Source organism: Agelaius phoeniceus, chromosome 23 (genome assembly GCF_051311805.1).
Source record: "Agelaius phoeniceus isolate bAgePho1 chromosome 23, bAgePho1.hap1, whole genome shotgun sequence".
Lineage (NCBI taxonomy): Eukaryota > Metazoa > Chordata > Aves > Passeriformes > Icteridae > Agelaius > Agelaius phoeniceus.
In genome coordinates, this window is record NC_135287.1 from 4,590,383 (window position 1) to 4,611,018 (window position 20,636).

At 51.4% G+C, this 20,636-nt stretch overlaps 2 protein-coding genes across 10 annotated transcripts in view; one reads left to right on the top strand and one right to left on the bottom strand.

The window, feature by feature from the left end:
• The first annotated feature begins 2,696 nt into the window (after window positions 1-2,696).
• Window positions 2,697-12,740, top strand: SCN3B (sodium voltage-gated channel beta subunit 3). The gene is made up of 6 exons (XM_054647527.2): window positions 2,697-3,526; window positions 4,921-5,084; window positions 6,889-7,114; window positions 8,749-8,887; window positions 9,942-10,038; window positions 10,463-12,740. The coding sequence occupies exons 1-5, from the start codon at window positions 3,472-3,474 to the stop codon at window positions 10,003-10,005; spliced, it is 648 nt and encodes a 215-aa protein (XP_054503502.2). The 5' UTR covers window positions 2,697-3,471; the 3' UTR covers window positions 10,006-10,038; window positions 10,463-12,740.
• Window positions 12,741-16,270: 3,530 nt separating this feature from the next.
• The window catches only part of GRAMD1B (GRAM domain containing 1B), a 126,543-nt gene continuing 122,177 nt past the window's right edge, over window positions 16,271-20,636 (bottom strand). For all 9 annotated transcript variants that reach the window (XM_077189877.1, XM_077189878.1, XM_077189880.1 and 6 more), the window contains one exon: window positions 16,271-19,554. In XM_077189877.1, coding sequence (XP_077045992.1) covers window positions 19,465-19,554 — 90 coding nt within the window. In that variant the 3' untranslated portion in view covers window positions 16,271-19,464. The remainder of the gene's footprint in view (window positions 19,555-20,636) is intronic.

Genomic DNA, 20,636 nt, shown 5'->3' on the forward strand with positions numbered 1-20,636 from the left:
TAGCAACCCCTGCACGATAAGTTGGGCTGCTTCTTGCAGAGATTTCTCCCTCAACGCTCAAGATTTCTCTCTCTCTGAGCGTTGCATCCCCTTCTCCACGTCCCCTGGGGTGGCAGTGACCTCTGTGGTGCCCCAAAGGCCACCCCTGACCCCCACAGGGCTGGGGCAGGGCAGGAAGGAGCAGCTTGTGCATCATCCTGGCGTGGGATGGGGTTGGGAGGATCTCTGCTCTCCATCCCTTGTGCAGGGCTCAAAATTAAAACAGGCTTTGAGTGTGATATCCTGATTATTTACGAGTTTTCTGAAGAGGGCAGGGAGGTGTTTGCTGCTTGTCCTAAGCAGGCACAGGGTGACGCTGGAGTGGTTCCCAGCTGAGCCCAGATTGTAGGAAGAGCGAAATGATCTTATCCTTTCATTCAGAGAGGACCCAGAGAGGTTTGCTCTGAAAACAAAAACCAGCACAGTTTGTGGCAGGTTAAGAATCTGGGTGGATTTATTGCAAATTACCTTGGATCTTGTTGGTGGTAGGCTCGAGGTGAAGAATAAACTTCTCCAGAGCTGGGGAAGAGGGTGTGACCTCCCTGCCATGTGACTCTTCATCTCAAAATCCACCCAAATCCGAGGCCAGTTTCACCAGAGGTTTTCTTCACCTCAGGGCCCCATTTCCCTTCTTGAAATAGCAGCTACAACGCTGGTCTGGAATGGAGTCATTGAGGTTGGTACGTGAGTGATTCTGAGGGAAAACTCATTACTTTTTCAGGATGTTTGTTTGCCAATATAATCTGAATTGTTTGGCAGGCAGGCTCTGGGGTTAGAGGAGAGAAGGTTTCTGCTTCTACCTGAGGAGCAGCAGGGGCTGGGGGTCAGTCAGTGACTCTGACTGAGTCAGTGTGCTCGAGCTGCTGCTTCCTCTTAATCCTCTTGGCCCCTGAGTCTCATCCCTGGCAGGATTGGCTGTAATAGATGTAATTACAGCGGCAGCAGCACAAACAGTGCAGCCCTGCTGATCCCTGCTCTGTGTTCTGCCAGGGCACCTGCCTGCCTGGGAATAGCTCTCATTTCCATGGAGCTTTGTGGAACAGGTGGCTGGCAGAGGACAGAGCCAGGGATGTTTTCCAGCAGCTCCTGGGGCTATAAAAAACCCACCCCCAGCACTCATCTGCTGTGCATGGGATGGATTGTTCCAGAAAGGGTAGGAGCAAATCCTTGTGGCTTAACCTGCCCTTCCCTTTGTGCTGTTGTGATGATAGCAAGGGGAAATGGGATAAAAGAAATGGCTCAATGTCCTTCATGCAGCTCTGGGTATCATGTTTGCTGTTCTGTCTTCCCATGGAGGAAATCAGATTTTAAGGTTTCTCTATCCATGATGGATGACTTCTGAGGGGGGATGGAACGCTGGCATCAGCACCCTGCAAGCTGTTGGTCTCCCTGGCCACACCTGGCTCCTGCAGGTACATTAAACAGGTTTATTTTCTTCTGGTGGGCTGCTGGAAGAGTGCACAGGAGCCCAGAGAAGCCTGGGAGCAGAGGGGACAGTGAGAACAGCCTGACAGCCAGCGTGTGGCTTTGGCCAGTCCCTGCTGGGACACTTCAGGCTGCAAAGATTTGGGGAATGCCAGCCAGCTGTGGGCTGGAATAGGGCACAGCAACCTGTGCAGTCAGCAGAGCGAGGCAGAAGGAGGCAGCAGGAGGGTGTCCCTAGCTGGGAATTGCTCAGAGCAGCCGCTGGAGCCTGTGCAGGGTGACGTGCAGGCAGCTGCTGCGTGTGGCCGCTGGCAGATGATGAATGCAGCCTGCTGACACAAACACAATTAGGTGATGTCTAGGAAAAGCCTTGGCTTTGTTCTGTGCCTGCTTCACTCCAGCAGTGCCTGATCAGGGACCTGATCTCACGTGTGTGCCCCTGTGTCCAGCCCTGGGGAGGGCACAGAGCTGTGGCAGTGGCACTGCCAGTGGGGTGTGCCCAGCTGAGAGCCCCAGGACAGCTGGAGCTGATTTTTTCTGCTGCCTGCAAACATCTCTGGGTGGCTCTGGCCACCTGCACGCTGAGTTTTGGCACTGCCAGTCACTCCTGTGTCATCCTCTGGTGGGGCTGCTCAGGTTTAACTCAGTAGATTGGGCTGCGTGTGGAGCTGCAGGTGCTTTAAAAGGAGCACATGTAACAAAAGCTTCATTTTCCCCTCTCTGTCCACTGTGACCTTCAAAGCTGGAGGAGCCCTCCAGGGCATGGTGGCCCCTGTCCAAGGAGAGAAAGCCCAGCCTGCTGCTGGCAATAAATTCCCTGGAATCAGGCAGGAACATGAGGCAAGAGGATTTCCCAGTATTTCCAACTGTGACCTTCAGAGCCGTGCAAATGTTAGTATTAAACTTATTAGCAGCAGAGGCCTTTCTGTGACCCTGCAGGGATAACTCCCCCCATTTCCCCCCCTCTCCTTGGCTTTTTTTGGAGGCAGGACAGTGATGCTGATCTGTAGAGACGGGGAAAGGAGCGAGGGGTACAAATGAAAAGAAGGGAAATTCAGATTTTGGGAAGAAATGCTTTGCTGTGAGGGCGGTGACAAGGGCATCCAGGGAGGTCGTGGCTGCCCTGGACGTGCTCGAAGGTTGGATGTGGCTTGGTGGGAGTTGTCCCCACACATGGCAGGGGGTGGGACTGAGCTTTAAGCTCCATTCCAACGCCTTAACACTCCGTGCTTATGTGACATCCTCTGTGCGATGTCTCCGGCCGAGCTGGGCGCTGCCCGCGGGACCACCGGAGCCCGGGGCCGCTTGCGCTGAGCCGGGAGGGGCCGGGGGAGGCGGCCGCGCATGTGCCGGCCGTGCCCCCCGCCCGGGCTGCTCCAGCATCCTCGGCATCCTCCCAGGCATCCTCCCAGGCATCCTCCCAGGCATCCTCCCTGCCGGCCGCTGCGCTCCGCAGCCCGCGCAACAAAAGCGCCGCGGCCGCGCCCCGCGGAGCCGCTCCCGGAGCGGGGCACCTGCTGCTGCTGCTGCTGCTGCTGCTGCTGCTGCTGCTGCTAATGATGATGATGATGATGATGATGATGATGATCCAGCGCAGCTGATCCAGCGCTGCTATCTAACGGTGCTCCCGCTCCGCTCCGCCCGCGCCCTGCGCAGCGCCGGCCGCGCCCGCGGAGCCGCGGAGCTGTCCGGGCTCGGGCTCCGGGCTCGGGCTCCGGGCTCGGGCTCCGTGCAGGCTCCGGGCTCGGGCTCCGGGCTCGGGCTCCGTGCAGGCTCCGGGCTCGGGCTCGGGCTCTGTCCGTGGTGCTGCCGCCCCCGCGGCCGAGCGCAGCCCCCGGACCGCGCCCGCCCGGCCGCTCCCCGCCCGGCATCCTGTTGCGCCGGGAGAGCGGCGAGCAGGGAAAGAGCATCCGAGAGCATCCGAGAGCATCTGAGAGCATCTGAGAGCATCCGAGAGCATCCGAGAGGATCCTGCCGAGAGCCTGAGCGCCGGCCCGGCTCCGAACAATGGCTGCGCTGCCGCGGCTGCTCTGCGCGGCCGCGCTCGCTCTGCTGCTCTGGGGTAGGTGCTGCCATTCCCTCTCCCACCCAGCGCCGCTGGAAAGAAGGGAGGATGCTCCCTTCGCCTCTGCCCTCCGAGTGGGGCTTTTGTTGTCGGGAGAAGGGAATTCCGCTCGTGCGGAGATGGTGTGGGTGTAAGGGAGTGAAAACACCTCCGTGCCGAGCACAAAGCATGTGCTGGTCCCTTGCTGTTTGCTGTTGGTCTGGGGTTTGCAGCGTAATTTGACATCGAGTTGCCTCGGGGAGGGAGTGCAGCCCATTAAGAGGTGCTTTAGTGCCGGTTTGCCGTGCAGTCTGTGTAAACTGGAGTTAATCAATCGATTGCAGCTGCAGTTTGATTCCTGCCACGAGAAGAGGTTGGGTGGTTTCGCCACATTCGATGTGCGTGTGCCTTCAGCCCTGTGTGTGGGTGCCTGCCTGTGTGTACAGATCTCGTTTCTCAGAGTAAAGAAGGATCCAGGAGCTTTTCCTAATTTCTCCCTGGAAGCTGCTGCTGTCCGTGGAGCTGGTAGTACGGGAGAATTGGAACCAGGCTGCTTCCAGGAATAGTCCCGGGATAATGTTGCTTGGGAGAGTGGGTTAATGGTGCCTCAGAGGCTGGGGAGGAGGGAGCAGCCAGCAAAGTCAGCGTCTGGGCTCTGGAGACAGCCTTGGACAGACAGAGCCCGGGATTGTTTAGCCCGGGGGACAAATGTCAGCAGGGATTTGGTCAGAGATGTGGTGCTGAAACGATCCCTTCCTGCTCCAGCGTGTGGCTTCACATGCAACCATTTCTGTGCTCTTTGCAAGAGCAGTATTCGAGAGTTGCCAGCCTTAGCACAGCTCTGATTGGAAGCGTTTTGAGCAGGAATGCCTGGGAAATCAATAACTCCTCCTGCTGCCAAATTCACTCCTGTCCAAGCCCCTTGGTTCCCACTAGTGCCCATGAACAGGAAGGGTGCTGGACCCTCCCAGTTTTGCTGAATTAAAGCATCCAGAGCTTCCAATTCAGCACAAAGAGTGAGCTGTTCCTCCACTCCAGAATTCTGGGCTTCCCCTCATCCCAGACTGTAATTGCTGCTCTAACAGGGGCATGCCCAGCACACATGGGAGGCAATGAACAATACCTTTAAAGTGGCTTTAATTACCAGGGAAAGATGAAAGTTGTGGCAAAGCAGATGCTGGAGAGGTGAATCTGTGTGAAGTGATCACCCTCTGTTAATTATTATGAATTATTAATATCTCAGGAGAAGGAAGCTTGGTAAAATTTAACATTTGAGACTTAATCCGTTATCAGACAGTGCTAGTAATAAATCAAGCCATTTTCCATTAGGGACATTAATGCCAAGATGTGAATAACTGATGCTTCTCTAATTCTGTCTTAACGCTTCTTTCTCTGCTGCTCTTCTCCCCCAGCTGGATTTTGTTCCTCAGTGTGTGTGGAAGTCCCATCTGAGACAGAGGCTGTCCAAGGGACCGACATGAAGCTGCTCTGCATCTCCTGCATGAAGAGGGAAGAGGTGACAGCCAGCACGGTGGTGGAATGGTTCTACAGGCCCAACGGGGGGAAGGATGAGCCTGTATGTGTCACTGGGACCTCAGTCCTTTCTTTCCTTGCTTATCCCATTTCCACACCTGGGCACAACACGAATTCCTGGCAGGAAAAGCTGCAATCAGTTGGTGAGGTCAAATATTTGGGTTGTAGATTAATCAATATCAGTTTCCAGTCCCATTCCCTCAATACCTCAAGCCCAGTATCTGAGGATGTCAAATACGACTGACCCTTGGCACCCTTGTCTGAATCAGTTCTGAATCCCAAAGCTGTTCTTTTGGAGGTGAAATTAATAAAAATAAATCTGCAGGGCAGGATTTACTTATTTTTGCCTCAGAGAAAACAGTTGTATCCCAACTGTGGGAGGATCTCTGGGAGCTGCTTTGGATCCCTGTCAGAAAAGGTAAAATTGATTTTCAGAGTGAATCAAAATGGAAATTGGACAGATGAGGAGCAGCTGGAATTCAAGAGAGAATGGTGAAATGGAGAACTAGATAAAGGCTGAGTGCACATTTCTTTCTAGCTATTTTATCTGAGTCTGAAGCATTAAATCAGTGGCTGTGATTGAGCAGAGCCAGGCAGGATTACAAATATTCTACTGTCTGAGAACTAAAGGGACCAGGCTAAGGAATGAGATGGGAATTCACTCAAATTCCAGTGCCATGGGGGATCCATTTGCCAGTGGCAACCCAAAGAACACCAGTCACAGGTCATGGTGGGACTGTGGTCAGCCAGAATGTCACACTGCCACATTTGTCCTGCAGCCCTTCCATCTCAGCTGAACACCCCAGGGCTTCCCAAGGAGAGCTGTTGGTCTTCACTGTGGATGTTCTGTGGTCCTTTCCTCAGGAGATCTGACATGCACTGACTGTCAGGCACATTGCTGGGCATGAAGAATCCCAGGGTTCTGTCCCATTGCTGATTTTTTTGTCCACGTGCATCTGTGTTTTGCTGTGCCTTCATTTTTCTCCCTCTCTGGTGGAGATACTGGATTCCTGATCACTCATTTTCCTGTCTTTTGTAAAGTCACCTGATACTTTGAGGCAAAGGATGATGGAATATGAATAGCTGCTGTTACCAAGGGAGCTCAGCACATCCCTGAGTGTCGCTGGAGGGGGATGCTGCCCCTGGCTCATGGCATGGTGTTGTCCAAGGGAGAGATTACCCAGCACATGCCTTTATTTCATTACAGATCTATCTATATTTATATATATATATATTCCTCACAGATCTATCTATCTATATATATTTTTTTTTTCCTCACAGATCTATTTATTTATATATATATATTCCTCACACATCTGTATATCTATATATATATATTCCTCACAGATCTATATATCTCTTTATATTTATTCCCTCACAGATATATATATATATTTTTTCTTCACACATTTATATATCTCTTTATATTTATTCCCTCACAGAAATATCTATATTTACATATATATATTCCTCAAAAATCTATATATCTCTTTATATTTATTTCCTCACGGATCTATCTATACTTATACATATATATTTTTTCCTCACAGATCTATTTATCTTTATATTTATTTCCTCACAGATCAATCTATATTTATATATATATATATATTCCTCACACATCTATCTATATTTATATATATTCCTCAAACATCTATATATCCATTTATATTTATTTCCTCACAGATCTATTTATCTTTATATTTATTTCCTCACAGATCTATCTATCTATATATATATATTCCTCACAGATCAATATATCCATTTATTTCCTATTTCCTCATAGATCTATCTATATTTATATATATATATTCCTCACAGATCCCTTTATATTTATTCCCTCACAGATCTACGAGTACAGGAAAACAAACCACGAGTTCCCGAGCCGCTTCAGCGGGCGGATCCAGTGGAACGGGAGCAAAGACATGCAGGACGTGTCCATCACCGTGGTCAACGTCACCCTCAACGACTCGGGCGTCTACACCTGCAACATCACCCGCGAGTTCGAGTTCGAGATACACCGGCCCCTCTTCCAGAGCTCCAGGGTGATCCACCTCACCGTGGTGGAGGAGGGTAGGAGGCTGTTTTGTGCTGTCCCTGGTCAGGGTGACCCACCTCACCATGGTGGAGGAGGGTAGGAGGGTGTTTTATGTTTTGTTCTGCCCCTGGCCAAGATGATCTATTGGAATAATTACCAATATTGTGGACAGGACATGCCTGAGCTTGTCTGGCCCTGCTGCTGAACCAAAGAGCAGCACTGTGGTGTTTCACCCACAGACACTTTTGCCTGGCTGGGTGTGTGGTGTTTCACCCCACAGACACTTTTGCCTGCCTGGGTGTGTGGTGTTTCACTCCACAGACACTTTGGGCTGCCTGGGTGTGTGGTGTTCCACCCCACAGACACTTTTGGCTGCCTGGATGTGTGGTGTTTCACCCCACAGACACTTTTGGCTGCTGGGTGTGTGGTGTTTCACCCCACAGTCACTTTTGCCTGCCTGGGTGCTGCAGTTGGCACGTGGGGACAAGTCCAGGCCTGCAGGAGCTCTGGTGGTGCTGGGATGGAGCTTCCCCCCATAACAGGGGCTGCTCCTCAGGTTTCCCTCTGGCAGAGAAGCTTTAAGGTGATGGTGAAGGAAAGGAGTTGGTTCTGATGGAGGGTTTGGATCCAGAGCTTTATTCTGGCCCTCAGGCCTCTGAATGCAGCACCAGCTCCAACAGAACTCCCTGAGCCCGTGGCTGCTGCTCCTGGCCAGGGTGATCCAGCTCACCATGGCTGAGGAGGGTAGGAGGGTATTTTGTGCTCTCACTGGCCAGGATGATCCACCTCGTTGTGTTGGAGGATGGTAGGAGGGTGTTTTGTGCTGTCACTGGCCGTGGGTGTTGTCACCATCGCGGGTAGAGTTTGTCACTGCGCCACAGGAGAGGGCTCTGAGTTTGGCATTGACAAAGACCCTCAGGAGGAAAAACCTGTGGCTTGTTTGATGGCTGGAGGCTGTTTGTGGGCACGGGCTGGTTGTGTGTGAGCGTGGGAAGGCTCGCTGGGCCTGGCACAGCTGGGCAGGCTCCAGCAGAGGTTTCCAGCTCCTCCGGTGGCGGCTCTGGATGTTACAGCGCTGCCTTTCCCAGCGAGCCGCAGCGATTCCTTGCTGCCGCCCCCTCCCTCCTGGAACAACGGCTGGTTCTCCATTTTGACAGCAGTCTCCTGCTTCTCCTCCTTCCCTCTGTGGTGCTCCTGAGTCTTTCTGCTCCTCTGGGTGTTGCTGGGCTCAGTGCTGCAATCGCGGCGTGTTACGGACAGTACAGGGGATTCTGCTGCTCTCCTCAGAGAGGGCCAGGAGCTTTCAGCCCTTTTGTCTGCCCTTTCCCCTCCCTCTCCCCCGCCAGCACCTCAGTGTTTTGATCCTTTACAAATCACTGGCGGCACAACAGAGCTGAGTAACCCCAGCGAGTGGGACACGGGGAGGAAACAGAGCGTGAGGGTGAGATAGGTGAGCAATCCCTGAGGGTGTGGGGGTGGCACAGGCAGGGCTGTCCGTGTTGGATCCCTCTTGGATCCCTGCCTGTTGCAGGTCCCTCTCTTTTGCCCCCTCACAGCCTAAAGGCACCTGGAGATTCTGGCAAGGTGGGTGAGGAAGGATGACACAAGGGTGGGAAGTGTCCATGGAGCTGCATGGAAACAATCAGGGGTTATTTCATTCTATTCACAGCTGGAGAAGACTTCACCTCTGTCATCTCAGAAATTATGATGTATATTCTGCTGGTGTTCCTCACGCTGTGGCTGCTGATTGAGATGATCTATTGCTACAGGAAGGTGTCCAAGGCAGAGGAGGCTGCCCAGGAAAACGCGTAAGTGTGGAACCCCTGGAGGTCAGATCTGTTCTACAAGAGCTCTTCACATGTCCCAGAGCTCTCAAATGTGCATAGACCCGTGCTAGTACAGGACAATCAGGTCTAAAATTGGTGATTTTTTCTTCCTGATGATTGAATAAATTGTGTAATACTAATTCCTTCTGCCTCACCTCCTCTGCTGTAAAACCCCAAGGAAGTGGTTCTGTACCAGCAGGAACCTGGGCCTGTAGGGTGTCCACAATATGGGACAGACCCTGTGCAGTTTGCCAGAAATCCTCAATAAGGTCTCAGTATGACACGAAATGAACAACACTCCCACTCTGAGATGTCCAAGGCAAAAAAGGGGCTGGTTTATTTCCAGTATTTATAGAATTCCAAAAGTGACCATGGATTGGAGGATGAAATTGCCACCTCTCCAACCACACTGGTCAAACCAACAGTCCATCAATTCTCTCCTCCTCCAGAAAGGAATGCAAACCAATCATTATTTACATGAAAAGCGTGTGAGAAACTCCATTACAAAAATGTAAACATCAGAAGGCTTAGAAGAACTTTAGAAGAACAGGGCAACAAAGGTCGACAAAGTGAGTAGTGATTCAAACATGCTGGAAGACTGCAGGAAGATTGAACCCTGCTGTGGCTGACATGGGCTGGTTGGTGTTTGCTCTGTCCAAAGTCCTTGCAGTGTTTAGGAGCACCAGCACCGTGCCCCCTTGCACCACACACACCAGGCAGGGAGTGAGCACTATTCCAGGTTTGGACCATGTGGAGATGCTCTCATGGAAGGTCTGGTTTCATCCTGGCCCATTCCCATCTTTCCACACACTTGGCTGGGATTGGAGCACTCTTTGTACAAAGGAAGGCTGGCTGTGTAGGATTTTGCAGCAGGGAAGATTCGGTGTTTGCCCCTGCCTGTGCCAAGGAGTTTCCCTCTGTGGGCATCTACAGGTGACGTTTGTTACCTCAGAGATGCTTCCAGGCATTCAGCAAAGGTGAGTTTACCCAAGCTGGGCTTTACACTGTGTGCTTTCCTCCTTCCCTCCAACTACAGGACAGACTACCTTGCAATTCCATCGGAAAACAAGGAGAACTGTGCTGTGCCTGTGGAGGAGTAGCAGAGGGGAGGCAGCGCAGTGAGCGGCACCAAGGTGGGTCATGGAGAACTGGTCACTCCTTGTGTCTGTCCACCCTCAGCTTCCTCGTGGTGGGGCTGGAGACTCCTGGAGCGTGGCTGTGCTCCCCTGGAGCTTCCCCAGCAACCTTAGAGGACACACAGGAGTCTTTAGGTGTGGGGTGTGCTTGTATTTATTGAAACCCCAAATCAACACAGGCCATGATGTATTTATGCCTCCTTTACCTATTGCTGTGGCGTGGGGAATCTTCACTTTCCCCTGCACAAAGGCAACTGTAAGGGCTCTATCTCCAAAGGAAACACATTCTAGGAAGGAGTTTGTGTGCTACAGATTAAAATCTGGATCTTTTACCCACCTGTTCACCTCTGGTCAGTTCCTGTGCTAACTCTGTTGCCATCCTCACCCCTGTGAGCTCCAAGAGGAATTGTCTCCCTTGCAGGGGCTCTGAAGATAGAAGGACCATGCCACACCAGCCAGCTTTGAGGGGAGCTCTGCGCCGTCAGGAGGAGCAGGGGGAAGTGTAAATTCTCTTCCATTTGCCCTGGACTCTGTACAGCCTTGACTTTGGTCCTGTGACCCACCTGAGCTGCCAGCCCAGTGCTGAAGGACTCCTCTGTGGAAGCATGCTGAGCAAAAGGGTGTGGGCAGCACGGCTCCTCCCCGACCTTCAGTTCCACCATCACCTCAATGGCTTTGTAAATGTCACCTGTCACTTCTTAGCTGCTCTCACCACCACCTTTATTTGCTAAATGTGCTACTTCTCCACTGCAGAGGTTAAGGGTATGTATGGCACGCTGCTCTGAGCTGCAGGAGTGTGAACAAGGATCTCTTAGGGGGTTATTCCACCACATACTGAGGCCCAAGTGGTTTTCTTGGTGTTAAAACAGGAGGAATTTAATTAATTAATGAAGTCACTCTGGATTTTAGGCTGTCCATGCACAAGCAGAGTAGGGTGAGGACTGTAATGCACTAAAATTGGAAATGTGTAGTAGGAAGGACAGGTCTCTGTCATGTTCACACTTTCTTCTGGAGGGAATTGAGAATACAGACCATGAAGTATTCCTGCTTTGGGAAGCAGGATGATGTAAGTATAAGAAACCCCTGTGTCCCTCTCATTTATCAAGGGTCAAATCCCTCATCCCCTTCCACCTGCCTGGCACAGCAGGTTTGCTCCTGGACACACAATGGGAGGAGGAACCTGCAACAGCTGGCAAGGCAGCAGGACCAGGCAGGGGATCCACCTTTTCCTGGGAAACCCCAAAAAGGAAGGCAGCCTCATGCTGGTAGGCAGGAGAAATAAACAGGATGCAAAGCCCTCACAGCTTAGGAAAATGGTTGTAGTTTTATAACTGTGATGGTTCTCTGGTGCTGTAGCAGCACCATCTAGAGGGATAGACAGAAAACACCCACTTTTCCCAGTTAATCCTAATTCTCTCTTGAGGTAATTAATCACCAGTATAAATAGTCTGGATTAATCCTAAATGATCTTCTTGTGCCCAGGAATCACCCTGGAAATTCCATCTTTCCTATGCAAACTTACCTTTTCTGAGGCTTAAGCAGAATAAAAATGTTTTCTGCCCTTCAATGCAGATCAGTTGAGCTCAACAGCTGGGATTGGAAGGGAGGAAAAGGCAGAACCATTGGCCAGGCTGGAATTGTGCTGTAAAAGCAGGTGGGGAAGGTTTGGGTTTGTTGCATGGCAGAGCTGTGACATCCCTGCTGCAGTGGAGCCTGTGCTGCCTTGCCAGAGCTGACAAATTCTGCTCCATTTGTAAAGTAGCTCCAAGTGCTCGTGACTCCAGGCATGCTCCCCACCCACGGGATCCCCTCTGCTTTGTTCTGCTGCTTTTGATGTGCTGGCTAAAAATCACAGAAATTACCCCGTTTGTAAGGCAGGCTCAGGCCAGATTTCCAACTGGCACTTGTTCAAAACCCTTTTTTTAGAGTGGGTGTCAACTTTAGTCAACTACTCCAGTGCAGTCTTGGTAGCAGGAATGCTCCCAAACCCAGAGCCAAGCCTGGCAAGGGGAGCACATTTTCCAGATCAAACACACTCACAGTCTGGGCAGTTCCCAAAATCCTGATATCCAAAAGGAATATCCAAAGGGATATCCAAAAGGAATATCCAAAAGAATATCCAAGAATATTCAGCTGGATGCCATCTTTTTCCCTATCCCAGTTTGCCTGGCAGAATCCTGAACTCAACAGAGGAGGGACTGGGTTGTAACTGGAATTTCCAGCACTGCCCACAGCATTGAGCCCATTTTAGGTGAATTTTAGGACACAAGTCCAGCTCTGCTCCTGAGTCCCTGTGAGCCACAGACAACCCTCTGGTGTCATACTGTTAAATCAAAACAGGAGTGAACCCAAGAACTTCTTGAGAGCTACCTCAGGTGGTAAAGAAAGGCCATCCCCTTGTCCTGCACCTCCCTGGGTCCCACAGGCATCTTCTGGATGCTCTTTTTTGGACAAATCTTTCACTTTTCCAGTTCCTGCAGACAGAGGTGACCATTGCCATGTGGTGGTGTTCCAAGCAGGAAGAAACAGGGTGCAAAGTTCTGCTCAAGAATCTTGCAGGGAAAAAAAGAATAATAATTAAAAGATTGGTGATTCTTCAAGAACCTGGAAGAGATGGTCCTGACAAAGACTCTGTGTGTGTTCAGAATGAGAGAGAAGATTCTGGAACAGGCAGGACAATAAAAAGAACCAAGAGCCACGCTGGTTGTTGGATAGATTTTTTAATTGATACCGTACTTCCATGGTACTAACTACTTACACAGAGTTTGGCTGCAGAGCCTGTACAATTCCTACATTCCAGCACGTTCCAGTATCACTTTGAACCGTGGGTTGGTTTTGTTTTTGTTTCTTTTTATGGTTTTTTGTTTGTTTTTTTTTTGCGCACAGCGCAAAGTTTCTGACAGTCGGGACAACTCCTAAAACAAACCCACAATCCTTCCCCCACCCACCCCAGAGTCACCTCAGCCATCAGCCCCCTGCTGCCCGGGCTCTGGAGGGGATTCCAGCAGGGAACAGGCGCCTGTGGTGGTTGTAGGAGCCGCTCCTGTGCCGTGCTGAGGAGAGCAGAGCCTCGTTCATCATCACCTTGTGCACAGGAACTGCAGGACCAGGGTGGGGAGAACAAAACCCACGTGGGGAGAACAAAACCCACGTGGGGAGAACTAAACCCACGTGGGGAGAACAAAACCCAGGTGGGGAGAACAAAACCCAGGTGGGGAGAACAAAACCCAGGTGGGGAGAACACGCCCCAGGGTTTTAGCAGCTTTCTCCAGCCCTGGAGCAGGTGGTGGGAGATGAAATCCCACTGGATTGGTGATGTCCCAGGCTGCCCCTGCGAGGTTGTGATGCTGCCACTGCTCTGCTGCTCTTCCCTCCCTCCACATCCAGCCCAGAGCCAGGTCGGTGCTTCCATCCCTGCTCTCCAAGGGCCATTTCCCAGGAGGTGGGAATGTGGAGATGGGGATGACGTGCACGGCCCAGGCTCCACCTCCCCGCTGGATGGAGCTGTATCAGCTGCTCTCCCAAATCCCAATTCCACTGGGCAGCTCCAGAACCCGAGCTGCACACTGGGGTTCATTCCCTACCTACTCTCAGGGTTTGGGGTCAGGGAAGGTGGCCTTGAACGTTAGCAATGGAATTGGCCTAAATGAGTGAGGTAACAGAAACGGCCAGAGGAGGAACCTCCCCGAGCCATGTGCAAATATAACTCCTTCAGCAGAAGGAAGTCCTTTTCCCTACTGAAAAAAAAAAAAATTAAAATAAAATAAAATAAAACACATTCACTTGAAGAGCATACAGACTGCAGGAGGGGAAGGCAGGCAGGGACAGCACCAGGTCAGAGCATCTATGACACAGGTAATGATTGTCCAGCAGCAGAGGTGGGAGGGGACAGGGAAAAGCCAAAGCAAGCACTGCAAAACGTGTGGGAGAGGAGGAGGGGGGCATGGCATGCCATGGATCCATGCTGAGGGAAGCCCATGCTGGCTGCCAAGATCAGGGAATGGCCTTGATCACAGTCACCCAAGACACGAGAGTGTTTGGCCAGAGTGCACATCTGGGAAAAGAGAGGTTTTATGGCACAGAGAGACTCGTGCTGGAGAGACTGCAAAGCACAGAGATCACAGCGTGTCTGGTGGGGAACAGAGTGAAAATCAGCACGGGAGCCACCCTGGCACAGGTGCCCTGTGAGCCACAGAGATCAGAGCATGTCTAGGGGGGAACAGAGTGAAAATCAGCACAGGAACCACCCTGGCACAGGTGCCCTGTGAGCCACAGAGATCAGAGAGCACAGGAGCCACCCTGGCACAAGTGCTTTGTGAGCCACAGAGCTCAAAGCATGTCCAGTGGAGAACAGACTGAAAATCAGCACAGGAACCACCCTGGCACAGGTGCCCTGTGAGCCACAGAGCTCAGAGCATGTCTAGGGGGAACAGACTGAAAATCAGCACAGGAGCCACCCTGGCACAGGTGTTCTGTGAGCTCAGAGAGCACAGGAACCATCCTGGCACAAGTGCTCTGTGAGCCACAGAGATCAGAGCATGTCCAGTGAAGAACAGACTGAAAATCAGCACAGGAACCACTCTGGAACAGGTGCTCTGTGAGCCACAAAGATCAGAGCATGTCCAGTGAAGAACAGACTGAAAATCAGCACAGGAACAGGTGCTCTGTGAGCCACAGAGATCAGAGCATGTCCAGTGAAGAACAGACTGAAAATCAGCACAGGAACCACCCTGGCACAGGTGCTCTGTGAGCCACAGAGATCAGAGAGCACCCTGGCACAGGAGCCATCCTGGCACAGGTGTTCTGTGAGCCACTTCCCTCAGCAGCTTTGGTCCCAGAGTCTCTGTTCTGAGCTGTGCTTTAAGCAAGCTCCTGCCAGGTATTTTAAGTGGTGCTGAGGCTGAAAAGACAAATCCAGAGGCCAGGGGGCTGTGCCAGTGGCAGCCTGGCAGAGATCTGTGGGCAGAGCCCCTTGGAGCTGAGCAGGCAGTGCAGGAAGCACTCATCTGTCAAGAGCTGGGGGTGGCAGCAGCTGCCTGGGCACACAGGACAGAGCTGCCCCCCCAAGCCAGGCACTGCTGCTTTGAACTGTGATTTTAAGACTGATTTTCTGTGTAATGTGGAACCAGATGGTTCCAGCTGTAAATCAGGAGTTTGTTTCTGTGCTCCTGGGGAGAACAGCTGCTGCAGCACACCAGAACAAATCCAAAAGGTCCCCAGTACCCTGATCCAAAGTGTCTCCAGCCACTCTTTGGAACAGAAATTTCTACCTTGTTGCATAAAGGTAAGAATAGAGTCTTATGTCACTACCAGGAGAGTGCTGAGGAGCCAAGGAGGCTGAAAAGTCTGTCCTTACCTACACCCAGGTGAGCTGCTGAAGCTGGCTGATAAGGACAAGGATTAGCATTCCAGGATTAGCATTCCTAGAGGGATCTCCCAACACATGCCCTGTTACCTCAGAGGCAGCTTTGTGCCTTCCCACCAAAGCCTCGTGCTTTGAGACCTTTCCTCTCCCAGCCCAGGGTCACAGAGACATTTCCTGTGCCTCAGGTTTCTGGTTTAGAATTATCCCAGCAGGGGCAGGTGGCACCCAGCAGCCAGAGGTGTAAATGCAGCCTCTGTGCCACACAGGCAGCTCAGGGGACAGCAAAGCCATGTGCCTCTCCTCTCCTCTCCTGTCCTCTCCTCTCCCAAAGGACTGCAGGGAGGCAGGAAGGGCTCAGACACAAGTCAGGATCAGGCAGTTTGAGTTCACAGCACAGTTTGGAGACTGAGGAGTGCGTGGAGTGCAGAGCACCCCAGAGCTCATTTTCCTGTTAACCCACAGCAACTCCTCCCCTGCAAGTGCCTCTCTCCCTCTCATTTTCCCACATTTACTCTCTGGAGGGTGCAGGCCCAGCAGTGCCCCTGCCTTGGGCAGCTCCATCTGGAATCCCCTGGTTTTTGGTCCCTCAGAGGCTTCACAGGCAGAAACCTCTGGTATTCACTCTGGGAATGCCTGGTTTGCACAGCCCTGATCCAGAACTCAAATCCACTCATCCCAGCTGCCAGAGCTCTAAGATAAGCTAAGATAAGGTGTGTACTTATCAGGGGTGAGGTTGTGCCAAGGTTTGTGTCACAAACTGGTAGAGCAGAGCCTCCTGCTCCCCCTTCTCCCCACAGGAAGCATCTTCCTTGGCAGGAATTGGGCTACAAGCTGCTGGCATTGCTTGTGCATGCTTGGCTGGGGAAATGCCTTTTAAAAAATAAAAATAATAAATAAAAAAAATCCTTGTTTTGGTGGTTGTTCAGATCCTGCAAATCAAACCAAAAGCATCTTCCTTGGCAGGAATTGGGCTACAAGCTGTTGGCATTGCTTGTGCATGCTTGGCTGGGGAAATGCCTTTTAAAAAAATAAAAATAATAAATAAAAAAATCCTTGTTTTGGTGGTTGTTCAGCTCCTGCAAATCAAACCCCAGCAGCTGTGCAGGTGGAAGGGTCAGGCTGGGAGGGGAAATGCACCTGGAAAGAATCCAGGGGGGTTCCTGATGAGTGAGCAAGGGCAGAAGCCAAACCCTGCTGCCAAACCCTGAGCCAGGCCTGGCCGTGAGTGCTGGGGAAACTGCACCCTCTGCAACATCACTCACTCCTAGAAAGTGCTGCTGATCCCTCCAGGAAATGCAATCCAAAACTGGCTCCAGCAGGAATGAACCTGGCAGCTGGGACTGCTCAGGGGCAGCTGATTCCTGTCCCAGCTCCCCAGAGGAAGTGAGAACACTCCAAGGTTTTCTTTAAACCCTCACCCTGAGTGCCTTCAAACCTTGCTTTTTCCCTTTTTATTACTACTGTGAGAGATGAAGAGGCAAAACAAGACTGTGAATCCCACCCAACTCTAAGGCTGCCAAGTGGGAAAAAGAAATAACTGGAAAAAACCAAAATCCCTAAAGCCTCAAAGAGAAACCTCCCTCAGTGTGAAGGACAGGTTCTGCTTGGTCCCCTTGGGCTCTCACTGAAGGATTTCACATTGCTGAGTGTCAGGATAGGTGTCAAACAATTTAAAAAAAAACACTTTAATGTGCAGGTAGAAGAAATATCAGTGTGAGATTGCTACAGCTGCCTGGCCTGATTAACAGAGCTTTAAACAGTGATTTTAAATGGTGATTTTAAACAGTTCTGTCTCTGGGGCCCAGCCTGAGAGAACATCCTGAGCCCGCAGCTGAAATCTGCACAGGAGGAAGGATTTAGGGTGAGAAAAAGGGTTCCTTGCCTCCCTGACAGAGATAATGTGAGCAGCAAACACTGATCAGCAGCATTTATCTGTGTCCTTCTGATTTTTCTGCCTCCAGGTGGAGGAGACCCCACATTCCAGGTTCCCCTTGCACAGTGTGCTCTCTCCTGGATCCCAGGGATCTCTGTGTCTCCTGCTTGGAGCCTGATATTAAATTCTACAAGAGGGAAATCCCAGCAGCAGGGGAATTCTGTGTGCTTGGTAATTGTGGGAGTGAGTAAGAGGGGGAAGGGGGACTCTGGGACAGTCTGGCAAGTCACAGTGGGGAAAATGAGCCCCAGAAATCCCTTCCCAGGCCCTAGCACCTCAATTTCATGGTACAGCAGCCATTTCAGCAGCCTCCCTGGAAAACAAAGCCAGGGAGCAGTACAGTAGTCAGCAGCATTAAATTAAATAAATAGTCATAAATAGCCATTTCTGTCTGGTTTCCCCCAGCTGGAGCTTGCTTTCACAGTCTGAAATGTCCTTTTGATAGCCTGGCTCCATCCATGCTCCTGCACATGGGGTCTGGTGTGGGGCATGGGGAGGAAGCAGCAGCAGGTTACTCCTGCATCCACTGGAAAGGAAAGGGGGAGCTTGGAGGGTTTTGCTCAGGCTGCACTGAGGATATTCTGTGCCACAGAATGGTGTGAGACCAATTATTCATCCTGGAGGAGCCAGGCCTGCACCATCTCCAAACTGGGCTGTGCAGCTGCCTCCCTCCTGCCTCTCAGAAGGTGGAAAAATCCCAGTGCTGGCCCAAGTGGGACCCACATCCCCCTCATCCACCAGGCTGGGGAGAGGCCAAGGCCTTCATTAAACCCTTCAAGGAGCAGCCTCATCCTCACTCCAGCCCCAGAGGAGTTTGTGCATTGCACAGCACAGCCAAGCTGCCCCTCTTCCCCACCTGGCTGCTCATGGGGTCTGGAATGATCCCCAGAACACCACAAAGTGCACACTGGCTGGTTCTGAGTGCAGCTCCAGCTCCTGGCTGCCCTCCAGGGCTGCTGTGTGTGCCTCACAGCCAGCTCTGTCCTGCCACCCTCTGATGGGCCCTTTTTCCTTTCCTCCCTCGGTCCCTGCGACCCTTCCTGACCTCTCCTGGGTTTTTGGAAGCCTTGCTGCTCCACAGATGCAGTCACATAAATATCCACAGTGATGGCTGTTGCTGCATAGATACAATTATATAAATTTATCCCAGGCAAGGAAAGGAAGCTGCTGTTTTTCCCCCCTTTTTTTTTCCCCCACAGATTTGACAAGACAAGGGCTGGGTGAACAAACAGGAGAGAGATTTGCTGAGCTGGGTAGTGGGAGTGCTCGCAAACCAATCCTAATTTTGGTTTTGTGTTTAAATCTGGGTGGTGATTCCAGCACCAATGCAGACCTGCAGCACAGGGGTGGCTCAGTGGCACAGGGAAAGCAGAGAACAGGTAAAGGGGACACTGTCACCCTGTCACACTCACCTGGCAGGCAGGCACTGCCCTCGCCCAGGGCAGCAGCAGCACAGGGTGGGCTGTGGAAGGGATTGCAGCTCTGTGCTCTGCTCCCTGAGCCAGCCTGGCTGCCCTGACAGCAAATCCTGCTCCCAGGAGGAGCCTGCCAGGGGGATCTGCCCTCCACGGGGCCACAGCAGCTCCCCCTCCTCTCCAAAGCACTTCTGCAAGGGATTGGCAGCGACTGCCACCCCTGTGTGGCCGCAGGTGAGGGGGTGACAGTGTCCCCTTGGGAGACACCAGAGCAAAGCAGGGAGCTCCATGCACAGGGAGGGCATGGGGACGGGCAGGGGGGGCACTCAAACTGATGCTTCCCTTCGAGACAACAAAAACAGAACAGACAGACAGACAGACAGGAATATTACAGAGGAGCAGTGCACAGGCTCAGGGAGCAGAGCTGGGCACAGCCCTAAGCACACCCCAGTGCTGGGAGAGCACAGCCCTCCCACACATACACACCCCACACTCCCAGAGCCCCTCCAGTTCAGCCAGTGTTGGAGGTCACTCCTTCCCCTCTTTAGGCTTTTTTTTTTGCTTTTTTTTTTCCATTTTTTTTTCTCTTAAAATCTGTATATAATATATATATTTATATCTGTATATATATATATATATTTATATATATATTTATATATCCTATTTACACATATTGCACACCGTCCTCTGGCCTCCTGCATTCCTGCCTGTCAATGGAAACGTTTCCTTTTCTCCTCTGGATCTGACCCGAAGTCCCTGGACCCGATGCCATTCTGGAGATTTATTAGAGAATCCTTCATCTGCAAGACAAGAGATTTCTCCACTGTGGTGCTACCCTGGAGAAGACAGCTTGGGGATTTCCTTTTTTTCCTTTTTTTTCCCTTTTTTTCCTAGTATTGATACCATAATTGTGATTTTGGGAGTGGGAGTCAGGCCCATTTAAACCCCCAAATCAGAATTGAGGGGAGGAGAATCAGGGCTGGGGACTGGGAATGTGGGGCACCATTTTCCAGAAGGGGTGAGCAGATTTAACAGTTTAAGAATAAACTCCTGAGTGACCAACAGGACAGTGCTGAGGAGCCAAAGAGGCTGAAGCCTGTCCTTATCTACACCCAGGTGAGCTGCTGGAGCTGTCTGATAAGGACATGGATTAGCATTCCCTAAGTTCCCTCTCCTTAGGGGAAAGCAGCTCACATTTAGGGACTTGTGAGGGAGCAGCTCTCATTTCTGGACTGTGTTTTCAGCAGCCCTGTGTGCTTTTTAGGAAGCCCACCCTGAAATTCCTGGATTTATGTGGAAGCAGCCTTAATTTCTAGGCTGTGTTTTCAGCAGCTCTCTGTGCTTTTTAGGGAGCACACCCTGAAATTCCTGGATTTATAACAAAGCTGCTCTCAGCAACCCTGTGTGCTTTTTAGGGAGCACACCCTGAAATTCCTGGATTTATGAGGAAGCAGTTCTTATTTCTGCCCTGTGTGCTTTTTAGGGAGCACACCCTGAAATTCCTGGATTTATGAGGAAGCAGCTCTCATTTCTGCCTTGTGCTCTCAGCAGCCCTGTGTGCTTTTTAGAGAGCACACCCCAAAATTCCCAGACTTATGAGGAAGCAGCTCTCATTTCTGTCCTGTGCTCTCAGCACCACTGTGTGTTTTTTAGGGAGCACACCCTGAAATTCCTGGACTGATGCTATGAGATTTTGTCCCCTTCCTCCCTGAAAGCTGCATGTAAATCCAGGGTTCAGCTCAAACCAGTGTGCTGTCCAAACTGGGATGACAGATTAGACACCAAATGTGTCCACATGAGGTTTTTGGCCCTGTAGGGTTCTCTCCCTGATGTGCATGGACCCCTCTGATGGGAGAGAGCAGCCCTGGCCCCCTGACAGCCC